At 36.9% G+C, this 17,628-nt stretch overlaps 1 protein-coding gene and 1 long non-coding RNA gene across 2 annotated transcripts; one reads left to right on the forward strand and one right to left on the reverse strand.

Annotated features, from left to right (window-relative positions):
• LOC121504250 lies at positions 1-14,101 on the forward strand. Its single transcript, XR_005991444.1, has 3 exons — positions 1-42; positions 6,725-6,793; positions 13,996-14,101. It is a non-coding gene; the product is annotated as an uncharacterized LOC121504250 (long non-coding RNA).
• On the reverse strand, positions 7,076-17,406 carry LOC121504249. The gene is made up of 10 exons (XM_041778947.1): positions 17,294-17,406; positions 17,081-17,189; positions 16,949-16,995; positions 15,190-15,311; positions 14,862-14,924; positions 14,287-14,458; positions 13,970-14,131; positions 10,837-10,919; positions 9,060-9,268; positions 7,076-8,942 (listed from the first exon to the last, which is right to left on the reverse strand). Exons 1-10 carry the CDS (start codon positions 17,398-17,400, stop codon positions 8,898-8,900), a joined length of 1,119 nt encoding a protein of 372 aa, XP_041634881.1. The 5' UTR covers positions 17,401-17,406; the 3' UTR covers positions 7,076-8,897.
• Positions 17,407-17,628: the final 222 nt, after the last annotated feature.

Consider the following 17,628-nt stretch of genomic DNA (forward strand, 5'->3'; position numbering starts at 1 on the left):
GAACACCTGAGGAGGTTTTATGTCTTTCCTGTTAAAACCAAGGTGAGTTTAAACCCATGAGTTGGCTATTCTGTTTTAACCTCAGTTTAAGGAGAGAAAGAACGAATACGGGTCAGATACTGTTCCTTAAAACCAACCGAGGCTATAATAAATTATCTATGATAATTAATGAACTTCTTCGACTGTTTAATAAATGTTTTATGGCGCTATAAAAGGTCGCTAATGCTAACGGCTAATCGCTAAGAGCTAGTAAACACTAAGCTAACTGCTGAGCTAGCTGCTAGCTCTATTTAGTTGACCAAGGATAGCAATAGACTACAAATCAATGATCTTTAAATAACAGTTCATTATTACTGAGACTATCAAATGAGAGCCCATTTCTGCCTCTTAAAAAGACAAAAATATCAAAGTTAAGTAATTATTTAAAAAATACATAATTAAATAAATACATTTATGAGATGGTCCTAATTATGTGATAAAAAAGTCAAATTTATACAATCATATCCCGACATTAATCTCAGAATTTTGAGTCTTTTTGTTATAATTCTGACTCTTTATCTCATAATTGTGATTAATCTTATGTAATGACTTTTAATCTGATAGATATGATCTTTTTTTTAATCTCATAACATTGGCTTTTTTCTTAGTAAAGACTTTTTATCTCTGAATTTTAACTTATACCTATACTTTTTTAAACAATGTCAAATATCTATCTAATGTTTATGGAAGTTTGACTTTTTATCTCATAAATTCGACTTTAGTGTCCTAATTTTGATTAGTAATCTCATACGTTGATTTTTTTCCTTGGAACTTTTAATCTCATTATTTCAACTTTTTATCTCGTAACTATACTTTTACTTTGTAACCATAATGTGGCATATCTATCTCTTAATTTCAATGTTTATCTGATTATAACAACTGTTTTATATCTCACAACACCTTTTGATCACACTGTGGAGTATCTGTCTCATGATTTTGACTTTTATGTCATAATTGTGACTTTTTTTATTTTTATTATTTAAACTTAATGTCGTATAACTTCTCCTTTTTAATCTCATAATCTTTATGTCAAAATGTCAACATTCTGTCTCATAGTTATACCTTTTAACCATACTGTGGACCATTTATTTCATAATTTTGACATTCATCGAATAATTTGAATTTGGCTATATATTTCATAGTAAAAAAATCTATCTTGTATTTTTTTATAATTTGGATTTTTTTAAATCTAATAATTTTGACTTTTTTACTCGTTATTTTGATGCCCTATCACATAATTTTGACTTTTGATCTTATAATTCTAACATTCAGTCCGATAATTATACTTTGTTAATCAAACTGTGGACTATGTATCTTACAATAGTGGCATTTATCTCATAATTTTGACTTTTGATCAAATTTTTTCAACTGTTTCTAATAACTTAGATTTTCTAAAATCATATAATTAATGCTTTCGGTCACATAGCCTAATTAATATATTTCATCACACAGCTATGACACTTTAGTCTTAGTGTGTCAACTTTTATATTGTTATTCCAACTTTTTTCATAATTTTCATAATTTCATAATTTTCATTTCTTTCTTAGAATTTTATTTATTGCCATAATTTTGAGTTTTTAGCTCAAATTCTGGACTTTCTATTTCATGATTTCCACTTTTTAATCCTAATATTTTGAATTTTTAATAATGTTATTATGACTTTTTATCTCCTAATTTCCAAATTCTGTCTTATAAGTATACTTTTAATTATAATGTGGACTAACTCATAATTTTGAATTTTTATTTTACATTTTTTACTTTAATGTTATAATTTCAACTTTTTATCATTATAAGTTTGACTTTCTATGTTGTGAGTTCATTTTTTAATCTCTTTAAATAATTTTTAATCATGACATTTTCAGCATAGATTATAGCATACCTATTGTCCCACTGATTGAGTACTGAAGGTGCTTCATTAGGTATGTTTAACCACCTACAGGCCTCAGACTTCCAGACTCATTAATTACCTCTGCCACAGAGGTTATGTGATCAAGTGGGTTTGTTAGTTTGTTAGTTAGTTTGTAAGTTAATTTGTTAGCAACATAACTCAAAAATTGTGAACAGATTTTGATGAAATTTTCAGGAATTGTCAGAAATGGTGTAAGGAAGAACTGATTAGATTTTGGGACTGATCCGGATCACCGTCTGGATTCAGGAATTTTTTAAAGGATTTTTTACTATTGGGAGATAGGGCTAATGGCGGAGGTCTGCGCTGTTACCACTTTACACCAGGAGATGGCGGACATGAGTAACTTCAATCCCAGCAGCATTTTGAGTGTGGTACTATTCAAAGTTTTGGGGTTTATAGAGTTTGAAAGACGCACGCCCGGTCGAGGAGACGAGTCGAAGCGTAACAGAGAGAAAGACAGCGAACTGTTTTGAGAATACTCACAAAGCTGGGAGGAATTGAGGAATATTCAACCTCTGCCATGACTTCCAGTCATCCAGTGAGACCATGGGGGAGACTGTCAGTGCGTCTGTAGGCACCAGCAGGCAACGCTTCCACCATGACAGTCCACCCTTAGCAAAGCTGATACTTTGCCTCACCATGTTTCCATCCCCCTGGGAGGGAGCATTTGGCGAATGCTGTGGTGGGGGGTACATGGGGACGGATCCCGGGATTTTTTAAAGGATTCTTCACTATTGGGAGATGGGGCTAATGGCGGAGGTCTGTGCTCTCTGAGTGCTTTTCTAGTTAAGTATAAAAACTAAACCAGAATAATCCCTGATAAAACTTCAAACATCCCTAAAATCTTCTGTTTATTTATAATTTACTGCTATATTCCTCAAAATATGATAAACTGACTCTCACAGCTTTATGTAAGAACCCTGTTTGCATCACAGTGGCACCAGTGAGGGCATGGGGATGCCCCCTGTTTCCAGTTCTGTTTAGTTTTGTGTCTTTTGTGTGCGTTTGTCCTCAGGCTTGTATATTTTCATGCGCCGAGCCTCTGATGCTGAGTCCTTGTGTCAACATGCTCTGCCTGTTAAATCCAATCTGATTCAGATTCTCTCTGTTTCAAGTTTATTTTTATACATATAATAATAACCATTAGAAATATAAAGCAGCAGATATTAAAGGTTTTTAAAGGGTCTAAATATATCAGCTTCACATTCCTGTCTCTTAGTCACAGACATTTTTAGCTCCCATTCAGAACACCAGAGACATTCTGTTTTTATTCTCCTCCATTCAAAGGTTCTCTTTATTGTCCGTCTGCAGCCATGTGGACAGGCAGCTCTCTGAGTGCAGCTATACTGCACAGTCACACACTAACATATGCTAACAGCACGCTAACAGCATGCTTCTGCAAGGCTGGACCAATAAGATGAAAGTGGAGACCTTTGCACACTGGGCTCTGTTTTTCCACTCACAATTTCCAGACATATGTTAATCATGTGTGCACCCTGGCTCTGTAACTTTTGTCAGTTATTGTATCATTTATTGTATCACCTTGATTTTCTACCTTGTTTTTATACACCTGTCCACTTCCTTTAAGGCCAGATCAGACTACAGAGTTTTGCATGATTTTGACCTGATTGCATCGTTGCTGCCAACCTGAATCTGAACTTTTTAAAGCAAAATATGCTGTAGTTCATTGCCAATATAATATGGTTGCCATCATCATTGTTTGGCACATTGTTTCTCAACATTAATATGAATATATTAGGCTACTTCCTTTCCACATTCGGGGGGGGGGGTTGCATTTTCTGATAACCTTGCAAAGCAGCTGGATTGTCCAGATTCCATGCCTGTCATCAGGCAGATCAATCTCACAAAGCAACCCCAAGCTGTAAATTATGCATCAAATGTATTCATTCTCTGGTGTTATTTATTTTCTTGCTGTGTATTATAAATGTACTGTCCATGTTGTTTGCATGTGTTGATGAGGTGGCAAATGAGTTTCCCCACTGGGGATCAATAAAGGTTTCTAATCTAATCTAATCTAATCTAATCTAATTTAAAGCTCTAATCTGAAATGAATGTGTCGTATCTGACCTGACCAATCAGCATCATTTAAGGAGAATGAGGTGGTAGCTACAGGTGGGGTTAAGTTGAACTGGAAACTGATAGCAATGGCTGCCACCAGTGTAGCGATTAGCTCAGATGTACAGTAGCTTTAGTAGAGCAGTAGTTTTATCAGTACTGCACCACATTTCTGTATTACAAAGACTAAAGAACTGCACTGAAAGCTTCTCTTGACAGTGATGATGTCTTTGCACATCTCTCTACTGGCCTCGGCATGAGTTTCATCCACCAACAAGCTCCAATACGCATAATCTACGTTAGGGGCTGCATAGACTCGTCGACTAGTCGACCAGTTTACTTCCTCATCACTCAGCAGTTTACTTACTGCTGAGTGATGACTCTTTTTGCTTAAAGTCAAGTAGTCATTTATCACAAGATTAGGCAATTACAGTGTCTAATGTGTAGCTCTTTTAATTGATTTATCTAAGGTTTTTGACACTATAGACCACAGTTTACTAATAAATGTGCTTCATCACATTGGCATGTCATACCTAGCAGCATCATGGTTTGCCAACTGTTTGACTGACAGTGTGTTCAGATGGCTGGATCCACCTCTTCTTTTCTGGAGGTCCTAAAGGCTTGCCACTAGATTCAGTCTGAGGACCTACACTATATTGCCAAAAGTATTTGCTTATCTGCCTTGACTTACAAATGAACTTAAGTGACATCTCATTCTTAATCCATAGGGTTTATATGATGTTGGTCTGCCATTTGCAGCTATAACAGCTTCAACTCTTCTGGGAAGGCTTTCCACAAGGTTTAGGAGTGTGTTTATGGGAATTTTTGACCATTCTTCCAGAAGAGCATTTGTGAGGTCACACACTGATGTTGGACGAGAAGGCCTGGCTCTCAGTCTCCGCTCTAATTCATTCCAAAGGTGTTCTTTCGGGTTGAGGTCAGGACTCTGTGCTGGCCAGTCAAGTTCATCCATACTCATGTTGGAACAGGAAGGGGCCATCCCCAAACTGTTCCCAAAAAGTTGGGAGCATGGAATTGTCCAAAATCTCTTGGTATGCTGAAGCATTCAGAGTTCTGTGCTTTACACCTCTGCATCCGACACTTTGCATTGCACTTGGTGATGTATGGCTTGGATGCAGCTGCTTGGCCATGGAAACCCATTCCATGAAGCTCTCTATGCACTGTTCTTGAGCTAATCTGAAGGCCACATGAAGTTTGGACGTCTGTAGCAATTGACTCTGCAGAAAGTTGGTGACCTCTGCGCACTATGTACCTCAGCATCCGCTGACCCTGCTCCGTCATTTTACAAGGACTACCACTTTGTGGCTGAGTTGCTTTCATTCCCAATCACTTCCGCTTTGTTATAATACCACTGACCGTTGACTGTGAAATATTTAGGAGAGAGGAAATATCATGACTGGACTTGTTGCACTGGTGGCATCCTATCACAGTACCACACTGGAATCCACTGAGCTCCTGAGAGCGACCCATTCTTTCACAAATGTCTGTAGAAACAGTCTGCATGCCTCAGTGCTTGATTTTATACACCTGTGGCCATGGAAGTGATTGGAACACCTGATTTCAATTAATTGGCTGGTTGAGTGAATACTTTTGGCAATATAGTGTATTTTATTCTAGTATAATATATACCATATCAATCTTTTGTTGTTTGTACTCGTACCAAAAAATGTTTGTTAGCTGCCTGTTCTTAGAGGAATATGGATTATGATTTTCAAAATATATAATTTTTTTGTTATTTTAAACAACACTCTTCTCCTAGAATCATTCATGATTTCATCAATGAGTAGTCGGAGTTGAGTCAACTTTTATTACATGAAAGTCAACTTTAAACATTCTCAAGTCGTTGCAACCCCTAATCAACGCCATTGTTTTACTGTCAAGCTCAGGTTACTACTGGAACTGAGCATGTCTACTATCTCATTTTGTCCGGTTAATTTGATCGGCCTGTCGTGAATGTGACAAAAAGTTTGTCCAATCAACTTCCAAGAATTTTTGGAAAAGTCTTGGAGATACGAAACAGTGTTAGGTCAGTGCCATGATATATGGCCTATAAATTTGACATAGTACTAATTGTTACTAGAATTTATTCAACAAAGAGCTGGAATAAGAAGATATTTATTAAATTCCTGTGAGATTTTTAAAATCTGGTTGGGCAATGCTCTTGAATGGTGCTGACGTTTCAGCCTCCTTACAAAGGGTTTAAAAAATGCCTATCGCCTGAATGTAAAGGCCAGAACCTTAAATGCTCTTGTAGTATGACAGAAAATGATGTGTCCTGATCACCTAAGATGCCCCATGACCACAATTTTGACAATACTGGCACGTCAGCCAGTTTCTTGCATCTTCTGTCTTGGTTGACACCCTGACCTGACATCATTGACTTCAGGATTCATGATATTATGAGCATGATATTGGTACCCAAAGACATGAAAATTTCTGCCAAAATAATCAAAAGAAGGAATCACAAATGTACCAAAATAGACATAAAATAGCTTATACACCCCTGTAAAGGTTTATATATGCATGGCTAAGTATTGTATAATCTATCATTATGTAAGTAGTTCCATAAATGTTGAGTTCAAAGTATGCTGAAGATGGATCTAATTATATTTTCAAGTCAATTTCATATGTTATTGAAACTAGAGCTGTTAAATGAGTGAACGTCTGTTTTATTCCTAGACATTTCTCACCACAGTGATGAGACGCTGCATCAGAGTAATCCCACAGCGCCCCTCAGTGGCTGCTTATGTAAGTACTTTATTTTTACTTTGAATTAAACCTCCCTTCCCCTTTTCAGACTGTCCTAAATTAACCAACCCACCTACCTACCTATCACTCTGTCCTTCTGTCAGAAAAGCCTAAGAATTCAGTTCCAAATGTTGTTTATCTATCAAGTAGGTTTTTCATATTACCAGTCTTTTGGCCCAAATCTTGCTCCTCTAATGCCAGTCATTTTTAACATTCCAAAAAGAAAAAACACAACAACAACAAAAAAAACAACAAATAAATCTAAGAGCATTTAAATTCAGAAAAAAATTTATTAACATAAAGTGCATCAAACATATTAAAGCATTGAACATTGTTAACAGTTAAAAATTACATCATAAATAATCCATTGTTCTGTATTTATCACCTTATTCTGTTATTTCATTTATTTAACCTTTCACCAAGTAGTCCATGAGATTTGATTGATTCGATTGATTCAAATATCATGATTAGGATAATTAAGTTTTCTGGCTGTTTCCTACATTAACCATGTCTATCATTCATGTTCAGGATTCCTTTTGATCCTGTTTAAGTGGGTGTTATAATAGAGACCAAAGTTTCTGTCCTCGAAGATACAGAAATTTTGTGAAAATGGGACTTTTACTTTGTAATAATAATGCACCAGTATCTGAAACAGGACCTGAGCAGGAGATAGGATTGCAGAAAATGCTAGGATACCAAATGGCTCATTATTAGGCCCACTGTTGTTCATAGTTTACATACTGAATATTTCAAATCTGCTATTTATCACTATGCTGATTAGTCTGCCTTTTACAGATCTGCCCAGATCTGTTCCTCTTTAGCATTGCATTATTTGTATGTAAAAGGGCACACTGAGATTATTGAAAAACTGTATTCTTTGCTTATTCTCTTTTAAATCTTGAAGGATGGAAATAAGAACCTTTGCTCTCTGGAATTTGTTCAATATCTGTTTTCAAATAACTAAATTGAGAAAGAAGGCTTTTTAGCTGCATGGACAAGCCTCAGAAAGTATTTAATTCTCTGTTGAAATCATCAGGATATCTAAATGTTAATGTTAATATCTGATCATCTTAATACTTATTATTTATATACATTTAAATAATACATCTTATTTTTAAAGAGCCTTTCAGGTACTCAAAAACACAAGTACATTTGTTAAAAATATTTGTTAAAGTAAACAACAACATAGCAACAGCATGAAAACAGTACAATCCCACTTAACATCTTATGTAAAACAGTCATTTGACTCTGGATAGGTCACTGCAGTCTTGAATATATGTAGGGAGAAAGTTCCAGAGGAGGGGGGAGCTGTAGAGAAGGAACTGTCCCCCAAGGTTTGTTGTTTGGTTCTGCCTGGCTCAGTTTTGGGTAAGGAGCAGGATTTGTTTCTGTGGCAATGGAATTGGTTGGAGAAGTAGAGCTGGATGTCCATGGCGTAGCAGTGAAAGCAGCCCATGGTGATGGATGATATTGAAGGGAATTAAGTAAATATAATTAAAAAAAAACGAGGACCTTGGGGAACAGCTTTAGTCAGAGAAGCTACGCAGGAAGTGCAGTGATGAATGAATTGTTGTTTGTCAGTGAGGTAATATTGGGGTTAGGAAAAGGCAATATCAGTGAGGTTGGTTGTGTCAAAAGCAGCAGTCAGGTAAAGAAAGATAAGTTTGCATGATATTGTTGCTCTGAATTGCTGACAGGTCTCTTTGAAGAAGCAATATTTCATTTCAGTGGGTCACACCCAGTCAACACAAGACAAAGTATAAATAAATAAATAAAGATAATCCAAAAGAGATTATTAGTCGCACCCTGTATGTGCACACTTTGGTTTTGCAGTTAAGCTGCCCAGGTTCAAGTCTGACCTGCAGCTCCTTTCCTGCATGCCATTCCCCCATCTCTCTCCTGATTTCCCTCTCTATCCTCTGTCCTCAGCTCAGAGGAGCATTTTAAACTATAATAATGTCAGAGTTTCTTTTGTGACAGCATTGAGTTTAGCCAGTATTGGAGTTCGGTTTTCCTCTTCTCTTGGCTGCTTGTGCAGGAGGCTAAAAACCTTTGTTGCCACACTAACAGTTTATTTTCTAAGACCTAGTTTTTATTGCACTGCTCAGTCGTCCAAGGATGGCCTGATCTGAGGCCTTTTGATCCTCATCTACAAGGAAGACAGAAACATAAACATGATGTTAACAAATGACTGAAAATAGACAGATATTAGGAATAAAGGAAGTTCCTGAGACAGTGATCGTATGGTGTGGTTGTAAATGCTGACCGGCTGGTTGGCTGAGTATCCAGCCATATTAGGCGGGGTTATGTGTCCATGAGCTGATTGTGATGGCGAGGATGTTCTGGCTGATTGTCTGAAGTTATTCTGTGGAGCTGGATGGGTTGGCTGGTGGGCAGGTGAAGGTTGTCTGTTAACATCTGGTTCTTCTCTGTAGCCGGTTGCTTCATCCCGAGCATAGGGGTTTCTGTAGACCTCTAAAACAAAAATAGGAAGGGTTCAGTGAATGTGCAGAAAAAAACAAACTGGCCACTTTAAACACCAACGACACAATCTACCAAAGTAGTAAAACTACAGCGGTACAGGATAAAACTAAACAGAATCGCCGTAGTTAATGCCGATGCAAGTAATGAGGTTGGTCTTGTTATGTTTGAGGTTTCAGTATAAGTCTGGTTGTCCTCAAGGTTTCTGGTTTTTCAAGGTTTTTGCCTGTTCATCACAAAAGCGGTCCTACTCCAGGTTTCTGCCAGTTCATTATCAGTCTGGTTCTGTTGCAGGTTTCTGCAAGTCAAAGGATGTTTTTCCTTTCAACTGTAACTTTGCTGAATGGTCCTTAGTGGTGGATTTATGTTGGATCTAAATAAATAACCAAACAAAGAGTACAGCCTAGACCTTTTCTTCTTGTACTGTATAATGCCCCGAGATGATGTTCAGTATGAATTGAAGTTGTAAGATCAAGATTGACTATGTCATGATCCAGGTTTTGATTTATTATGTTTCTGAGTTTTCCTATGGTTATCCTTTGTGAATTCTGTGATTTCTAGTTTGATCTTGTATTAGGTTTGGAGTTTATTAGGAGTTTTCTTTAGCCCTCGTGTTTCTTGTGTAGTATTTTCCTGTTTCTAGTATTTAGTTACTTCTTGTGTTTTATGTTTTATCACTCCTTGTATTTCATGTCTAGTTATTCTCTGTGCTTCATGTTTAGGTTATTCCCTGTGTTTTATGTTTAGTTACTCCTTGTATTTTATGTCTAGTTATTCCTTGTTTCATGTCTAGTTTTACTCCTCGTGTTTCATGTTTAGTAATTCCCTGCTTCATGTTAGTTTTACATTCCCTGTGTTTCATGTTTGGTTAATTCCTATGTCTCATGTTTAGTTTTACTCCCTGTGTTTGAGTTTCACTCCTTGGTTCTTTGTATCCTCCTGTGTTTTCAATGTTTCTGTAGTTTTGCTTCTTGTGTTCAGTTTTCAGTCCTTGTATGCTTCTTGTGTTAGGTCCCATGTTTCCTGTTTTATTTTGTAGTTGGTTATTCCAGTTTTGCTTCCTGCCTGAGTTTCCCTCCACTTTGATTATCCTTCACCAGTTTCACCTGTGTCTGATTGTCCACACCTGTCTGCCATTGTTAATCACTCCCTGTGTATATAAGCTCTGTGTCTCCCTGTGTCTGTGTCGGTTTATTGCATATGTCTTCCCCGTGCTTGTTACTCCTCGTGCTTCCTCGTGCTCCCAGTGGATTTTGTTTTGTTTTGTTTTATGGACTTTTGAGTTTTGATTCCTAGGGTTTAGTTGTAAGAAGTTCTTTTGTTTGTTTGTTAATTAAATCCTTTTGTTTTATCTGCATTTGGGCCCTCCATTTTGAGTTTTTCCTGAAACCCCTGACAGACTAATTGATATTACAAAAGCAAGAGTCAAGGACTTCCTTGGTCCATGTTTCCACCTGATATGATATGATATGATAAAGTAAACTACAATCTAAAATATTGGAATTCGATAGACAGCAAACAACATAACTGAGAAACTGAATAAATTTTAAAAAATGCTTCACCAGCTCTGTGAAGGTCTGATCTGAACCACTCAAAGTCTGCGTCCAACCACCGATTCACCATCTCCTCGTTCAAATCCCTGCTCCTGCAGATATAGCAGAGACATGACAGCATTTTATTACACATTCCTTTATTATCAGTGCACTATGCAAAAGTCTAATAGTTAAAAAAAAAAAAACTTGAGGTTTTGCATTTTCTTTCAAGAAAATGTGTGGGAATTAGCAACTACAGGCCTATCTCCAACCTTCCCTTCATCAGTAAAATCATAGAAAAAGTCGTCTACAATCAACTACACACTTACCTAACCCATAACAATCTACTATTTAAAAAACATTTCCAAACTTCGATCATTCATGTCTCAGTCTGATTCAGAAAAACTGGTCCATGCAGTCATACCCAACAGATTAGATTACAGTAACGCTCTCTATGCTGGACTTCCAAAAAAGACAATAAATTGCCTCCAACTCATCCAAAACGCTGCAGCTCACCATGCTATGAAATAATCATGGAACATTATGAGACGGAGATGTTTTAAAGCTAAATGCAAAGCCGGAACTACACTCCAAACATGGCTGCTGCACTGTCACTCCGCCCAGTGGTTTACTCAAGAAATAGCTCCGAGTATTTGCTTCATGCGTCGTAATGTTACATAATTATAAGTTATTATTTCATAGCGTGGTGAATGTGCAGGTCACCACTTCACTAGAGCGTTATGGAGTTGTTGGATTGTGTATTTGATGAGTTTGATGAGGGAAAGCTGGTATACCGTCTGCTTACACTGAGTTGGCACAGCAGGTCCGAACTCGGCAGCGGCGATCTAAAAATAGTTTGCACCGACAACTAAAGGTAACAAAGCTATTTCTAAGACTATAGGGATTATAGCAATGGATGAATTTGCCAAAATGTTGAAGTATCCCTTTAAGAGCGGTCTGAAAACACTGCTTTTCTCTCATGCCTTTGACTGTTAGATAAAGTACAATATGTTAGCACTTGCTCTGTACATATATATGTGTGTGTGTGGGTGTGTGTTTGGGGCGGCAATTTGCTTGAGTTGCTGATTGCCTTTTCTCTTTGTTTTTAATCTTCTTTAAAGCACATTGAGTTTACACCTGTATGAAATGTGCTATACAAATAAAATTGAATTGAATTGAATTGAATTGAATTACTCAGTCTTATGCACATTAACTCTATTGCCAAAAGTATTCAATCACCCATCCAAATAATTGAAATCAGGTGTTCCAATCACTTCCATGGCCACAGGTGTATAAAATCAAGCACCTAGCCATGGAGACTGTTTCTACAAACATTTGTGAAAGAATGGGTCACTCTCAGGAGCTCAGTGGATTCCAGTGTGGTACTGTGATAGGATGCCACCTGTGCAACAAGTCCTGTTGTGAAATTTCCTTGCACCTAAATATTCCACAGTCAACTGTCAGTGGTATTATAACAAAGTGGAAGCGATTGGGAATGACAGCAACTCAGCCACGAAGTTGTAGGCCATGTAAAATGACAGAACAGGGTCAGCAGATGCTGAGGCACATAGTGCACAGAGGTCGCCAACTTTCTGCGGAGTCAATCGCTACAGACGTCCAAACTTCATGTGGCCTTCAGATTAGCTCAAGAACAGTGTGTAGAGAGCTTCATGGAATGGGTTTCCATGGCCGAGCAGCTGCATCCAAGCCATACATCACCAAGTGCAATGCAACGCGTCGGATGCAGTGGTGTAAAGCACACCGCCACTGGACTCTAGAGCAGTGGGGGCGCGTTCTCTGGAGTGATGCATCATGCTTCTCCATCTGGCAATCTGATGGACGAGTCTGGGTTTTGTGCTTGCCAGGAGAACCGTACTTGTCTGACTGCATTGTGCCAAGTGTAAAGTTTGGTGGAGGGGGGATTATGGTGTGGGGTTGTTTTTCGGGAGCTGGGCTTGGCCCCTTGGTTCAAGTGAAAGGAACTCTGAATGCTTCAGCATACCAAGAGATTTTGGACAATTCCATGCTCCCAACTTTTTGGGAACAGTTTGGGGATGGCCCCTTCCTGTTCCAACATGAGTATGGATGAACTTGACTGGCCAGCACAGAGTCCTGACCTCAACCCGATAGAACACCTTTGGGATGAATTAGAGCGGAGACTGAGAGCCAGGCCTTCTCGTCCAACATCAGTGTGTGACCTCACAAATGCGCTTCTGGAAGAATGGTCAAAAATTCCCATAAACACAATCCTAAACCTTGTGGAAAGCCTTCCCAGAAGAGTTGAAGCTGTTATAGCTGCAAAGGGCAGACCAACATCATATTAAACCCTATGGATTAAGAATGGGATGTCACTTAAGTTCATATGTGAGTCGAGGCAGGTGAGCAAATACTTTTGGCAATATAGTGTATATGTCAACAATGTTTCATTCATGTTGACTGACTTCTGTTGGCAACTTTTGGAAAAGTGGGTGGAACTAGCGAGGAGTGAGGGAAATCTCCCACGCCATTTCTACCAGCTTTTCTAAAAGTTGTGAACTATGACCTACTATTTGGCAAAAATGGAGGGAAAAAAACACCAACATCCCCCCTTTATAAACATTTTGTCCTCTGACTTTAAAGAGGTTGTCCTTTAAAGCTTTTAAAACATTCCACCTCTGCCTTGATTATGTTGTCTTTCAAAGTCTTTAATTAACTTTAAAAAGATGATGTCATCAGAGCATATGAAATATTCCACTTCTGCCTTGATCTTGTCATCCTTGAAAGTTTTTAATTAACTTTAGAGAGACGATGTCATCAGGGCATACGAAACATTCACTTCTGCCTTTGATGTTGTCATCATATAAAGTCTAATTAACTTCACAAAGATGATGTCATCAGAGCTTGTGAAATAGTCTATCCTTGCCTTTGATGTTGTCATCCTTTAAAGTCTTTAATAAACTTTAGAAAGATGATGTCATCAATCCTTCTTAAACATTCCATTACTTTTTTTGCTAGTCTTTCTTTCTTCATATTAAACCTTTAAGAGAAGAACACAGCTTTATTTTTGTCGACATGCCGGTCTGTTCCATTCAATCTGTATTTTGTATGATGTTCATGATATTGTGTTTTATTGTAAACAATGTAAACATACAGGATTGGTTTATGATTTCAGTGTGAGTCTCACCTCTTCTCTCTGTATTTGTTCCTCAGTGCGAACGCTGAAAGGACTCCTACCAGCAACAAGAGAACAGCGAGTGTCACACTGAGCCCGACGAAGAGCGCCGTCTTCTGTATGGGCAGGCTGCAGTCATCGCTCAGGTACCAGGTAGAGGACGAGTTTAGACAACTGAAACAAAAAGAGAAGAACGTTAGACTGAAGAAACAGAAAAGGAACAACAGCATTAAACTGAGAAGGAAAAATAAACTGTATGGTCGTGTAATGAAATTCAACCCTCTGTTAGCTGTCTGCTGGTATTTAAAGTGATAGTGGAGTAAACTCACTAGCAGATGGGTCCTGTCCCTTTAAACACCATGCACAATCCCTTGTTATGACATGTTTTTGGGGTTGAATGTCGCGGGTGGCAGGGAGTCACACAAGCTAGCATCCCATTTACATCCAAAGGCTCAAAGTATTGAAGAATAGCTGTATCTTCCACCGTTTGTGCACAGGCCACTGGTGAGGGACAGGAAGGACAAGAAGAAGGTAAAGATAAACACTTGGTGGAAAAAAATGATCCATGCAACACCTCTCCTGTCTTCTGTTTAATGCCAGCAGGGATAGTTGAAATAATTTAAAAATTAAAAAAAATATCAAAAAAAGATTTACAAGCTGTTTCTTATATTCTAAAAAAATAAAAGCAGCTTTTTATCTATATCATATCATTAGCCGTTTTATTGCCTACATATTTTCATTTGTAGCTTTACCATAAAATAAAATAAAGATTACATTTATATCACAAGTCTAATTATAGATAAAGATATCTAAAAAATAAGAAAGTGGCTAAAATTTTAATTTGTCAACATAAAGTGCTTTACACACAAAAACACACAGACAGCAGAGTTAAGGTGATACTAACATTCATGGTCCTGTTCTGTAGGTGTCACCGTGGGCTCCACTGTCACATTGAAACTTGGACAATCTGAAAATTTACAGAACAAAAGTCATAATCTAGCTCATAAAAAAAAAACATGTGCATTCTGAAACAACATACAACATGAACTTTTTTGTTGCATTTGAATTTCATGGAATCAAAAGGCTGTTTACCAAGCTTATGTACAGCTCCAACAAGTCTTTTAACCCAAACCACCTCAAATAGTCATGCCCAGGCCTGCCCACAGAAGCATTTTATATTTTCTGTACCATTATCTCATAATTTCTTGGGATGTGGAATTTTCCTTTCTTACCTTCAAAGCAGCCAATAAGATCCTCAACAGCCTTCTTAACTGCCTCAGTATCATTTGCATATACTTCCTGATAGCCCGGTTTATTGGGGATCTCCAGAATGACTTCATGTTCGACATTGACTCTGAGGGGGAGAGACCATCATACATGTCACTTTCAACATTAGAAAGAATATAGTAAAATGAAGAAGAGTTTGTCTGGTTTGAGTGTCTTGACAAACATTTTTTCCTGATTCAACATAAATATTTAAAAAAAGAAATTGTATTTCTAGCCTCAAAAACTCACTTTGAAGTAAATCTTGTTGATGTTCAACTTTGTGCCTGATTGGCTTAGCTTGTCTTTATGCAGCAGGTTCAAATCAGTATTGTTTGTAAACTTTTATTTTCATTTATTTGGCAAGTTTCATCTAAAGTTTTTGGATGAATATGCGTTAACTTTTATTTACATTTTCATGTAAATTTAGGAAATTTCTTTGTAAATCCTTTGAAATTTTCTAGATTTTTTTTTATGGAAAAAGAACTTTCTTGTGAATGTGAAGGTGTTGTGATAAATTTGATGGAAACATTTGGGGGTTCTGCTTATGGGATTCTTTAGAAATATGTTTAAGAATTTCCACAAAAAAAGATTTTTGTTGAATTTGTTTGGATATTTTATAGGAATTGGCTTGAAAAATTCTGAGTATTTTCATAGAGATCTTTAGGATATATTTTCATGTTTTGGACAGCTTTGTTTGACGGTTTGGTGGAAATTTGTTTTAAAATGTCACAGCATTTTTCTTGAAATTTGGGAAATTTGTTTGGATTTTTGGGGAATGTTTTTGCAATTCTTTTTCTGGCATTTCCCTTGAAATTGGGAAATGTGTTATTAATAGTGGGGAATTGTCTTTTAACTTTGGGGGAATTGTATTTTAATTTTGGGGGGACTTCATTTTTATTTTTAGGTATTTCTACAGAAATGTATTTAATAATTGTGGTGAATTTAAAAGTTTAGGGGTAGTGTACTTAGAAATTTCAAGAATTTTCAAAGACATTTCAGGGAAGTTGTTTGGATGGTTAGGGTAATTTTTTGGCATTTTCATGAAATTCTGGGGTATTATTCATAATTTTGGGGGAATTTGATATGAAATTCTAGAGGGAATTAGCTTTAAAATAATGAGAAATTTGCTTGAAATTTTTCAGGGATTTAATTGGATTTTTTTTTTTTTTTAATAATTTGGAATGTTTAGGTTTTATGATAAAGTTGCACTAAAAAAACATTGTTGGAATATTTGAAGAAATTTTAGGGCACTTTCTATTGCACACTTTAAAAATACATTTAAGAATTTTCACAGAAAATTTGAACTTTTAGGGTTTTTTTGTGGATTTTGGAAAGAAAAACACCCTCTTAATTCAGCCTTTTCAGTGGTGTTTTCAAGTGTTGTTGGTGCTTGGCCTTAGTCAGTCCTTGTGGTCCGACATCAAAATTAATCCCCCATCCCTCTCTGAATGACAGACACCATTTCTGACTGACTGAAGACCCCCAGCAACACTCAGCCTTTACATCTGCTCTAAAACCATACTGGGTTTGCTGCTAAACCAGGACCTTCAGGAGATTTGTAGACTTCATTTTTCGGTCTAAACTACTTCCTGTTCAAAGGCGAGGCTGCACTTTTAAACCGATCAGGTCCTACTGATCCCAAAGAAGGGAAGAAACAAAAATGCTTAAAAAAAATAAAGCAGTGCTCTCTGGAGGTTAAATAAGTGGATATTGTTTTCTAATTACCCCACTCTTCTTGATCTGACAGTTGTGTCTTCTGTCCTTAGTTTTATCTAAAAAGAAAAAAATTGTTAACAAAGTTGCTTCAGTTGTTTCATTTTGAATGTAAAATATATGCTGGTATTTAAAATCATGTACCTCTGCCACTTGGAAAGGAGGGAATCTGGCCCGAAGATGTCCTGAATCTGAACTATTGGAAAGGTATTTCACAGAGTTGGTGGAGGATCTTGTCAAGAAACTTCCTGGGCTATAAAGAAAAAAGAGAAATCTTAATTAGAGGAAGAAGCCTTGTTTCCAAAACAGAGGTACTTAACAGTTATCAGTCTTTAAGGAAAGTTTAAAGTACATTACCTGATACTTCTGACCACCACTTCTTTAAAGTTCTCTACTCTAGGTCTGTAATAATCACCCATCTGAAAGAAATGACACCAGGAACTGTAAAAGACTTTATGACACATGATGATGTCTTATACTATGCTTTCCACATTATTATGCAAATGACATTTTCTCTTATGTTCCTAAATATTAATGCAAATGACAGAATATTTTTCAAGTCATCAGCCGTTAGAACATAATTCAAATGTTTTTGAACAAACTTCATACTGATAACCATTCTTTTTTTTTTAAATAAAAACCTCAAAATGCACTGTTCAACATTATTATGCAAAACAGGCTTTTAAAAGATT

Source organism: Cheilinus undulatus, linkage group 22 (assembly GCF_018320785.1).
Source record: "Cheilinus undulatus linkage group 22, ASM1832078v1, whole genome shotgun sequence".
NCBI classification, from domain to species: Eukaryota; Metazoa; Chordata; class Actinopteri; order Labriformes; family Labridae; genus Cheilinus; species Cheilinus undulatus.

Bases quoted from the DNA above. Each gene is read 5' to 3' on its own strand.
- LOC121504249 (XM_041778947.1), bottom strand. From the start codon at position 17,400: ATGTGTCATAAAGTCTTTTACAGTTCCTGGTGTCATTTCTTTCAGATG. The intron at 14,132-14,286 runs GTGAGTTTACTC...TTTTTGTTTCAG, and splicing joins GGGACAGGACCCATCTGCTA to TTGTCTAAACTCGTCCTCTA. The intron at 9,269-10,836 runs GTGAAGCATTTT...TTTTTGTTTTAG, and splicing joins ATCAGACCTTCACAGAGCTG to AGGTCTACAGAAACCCCTAT.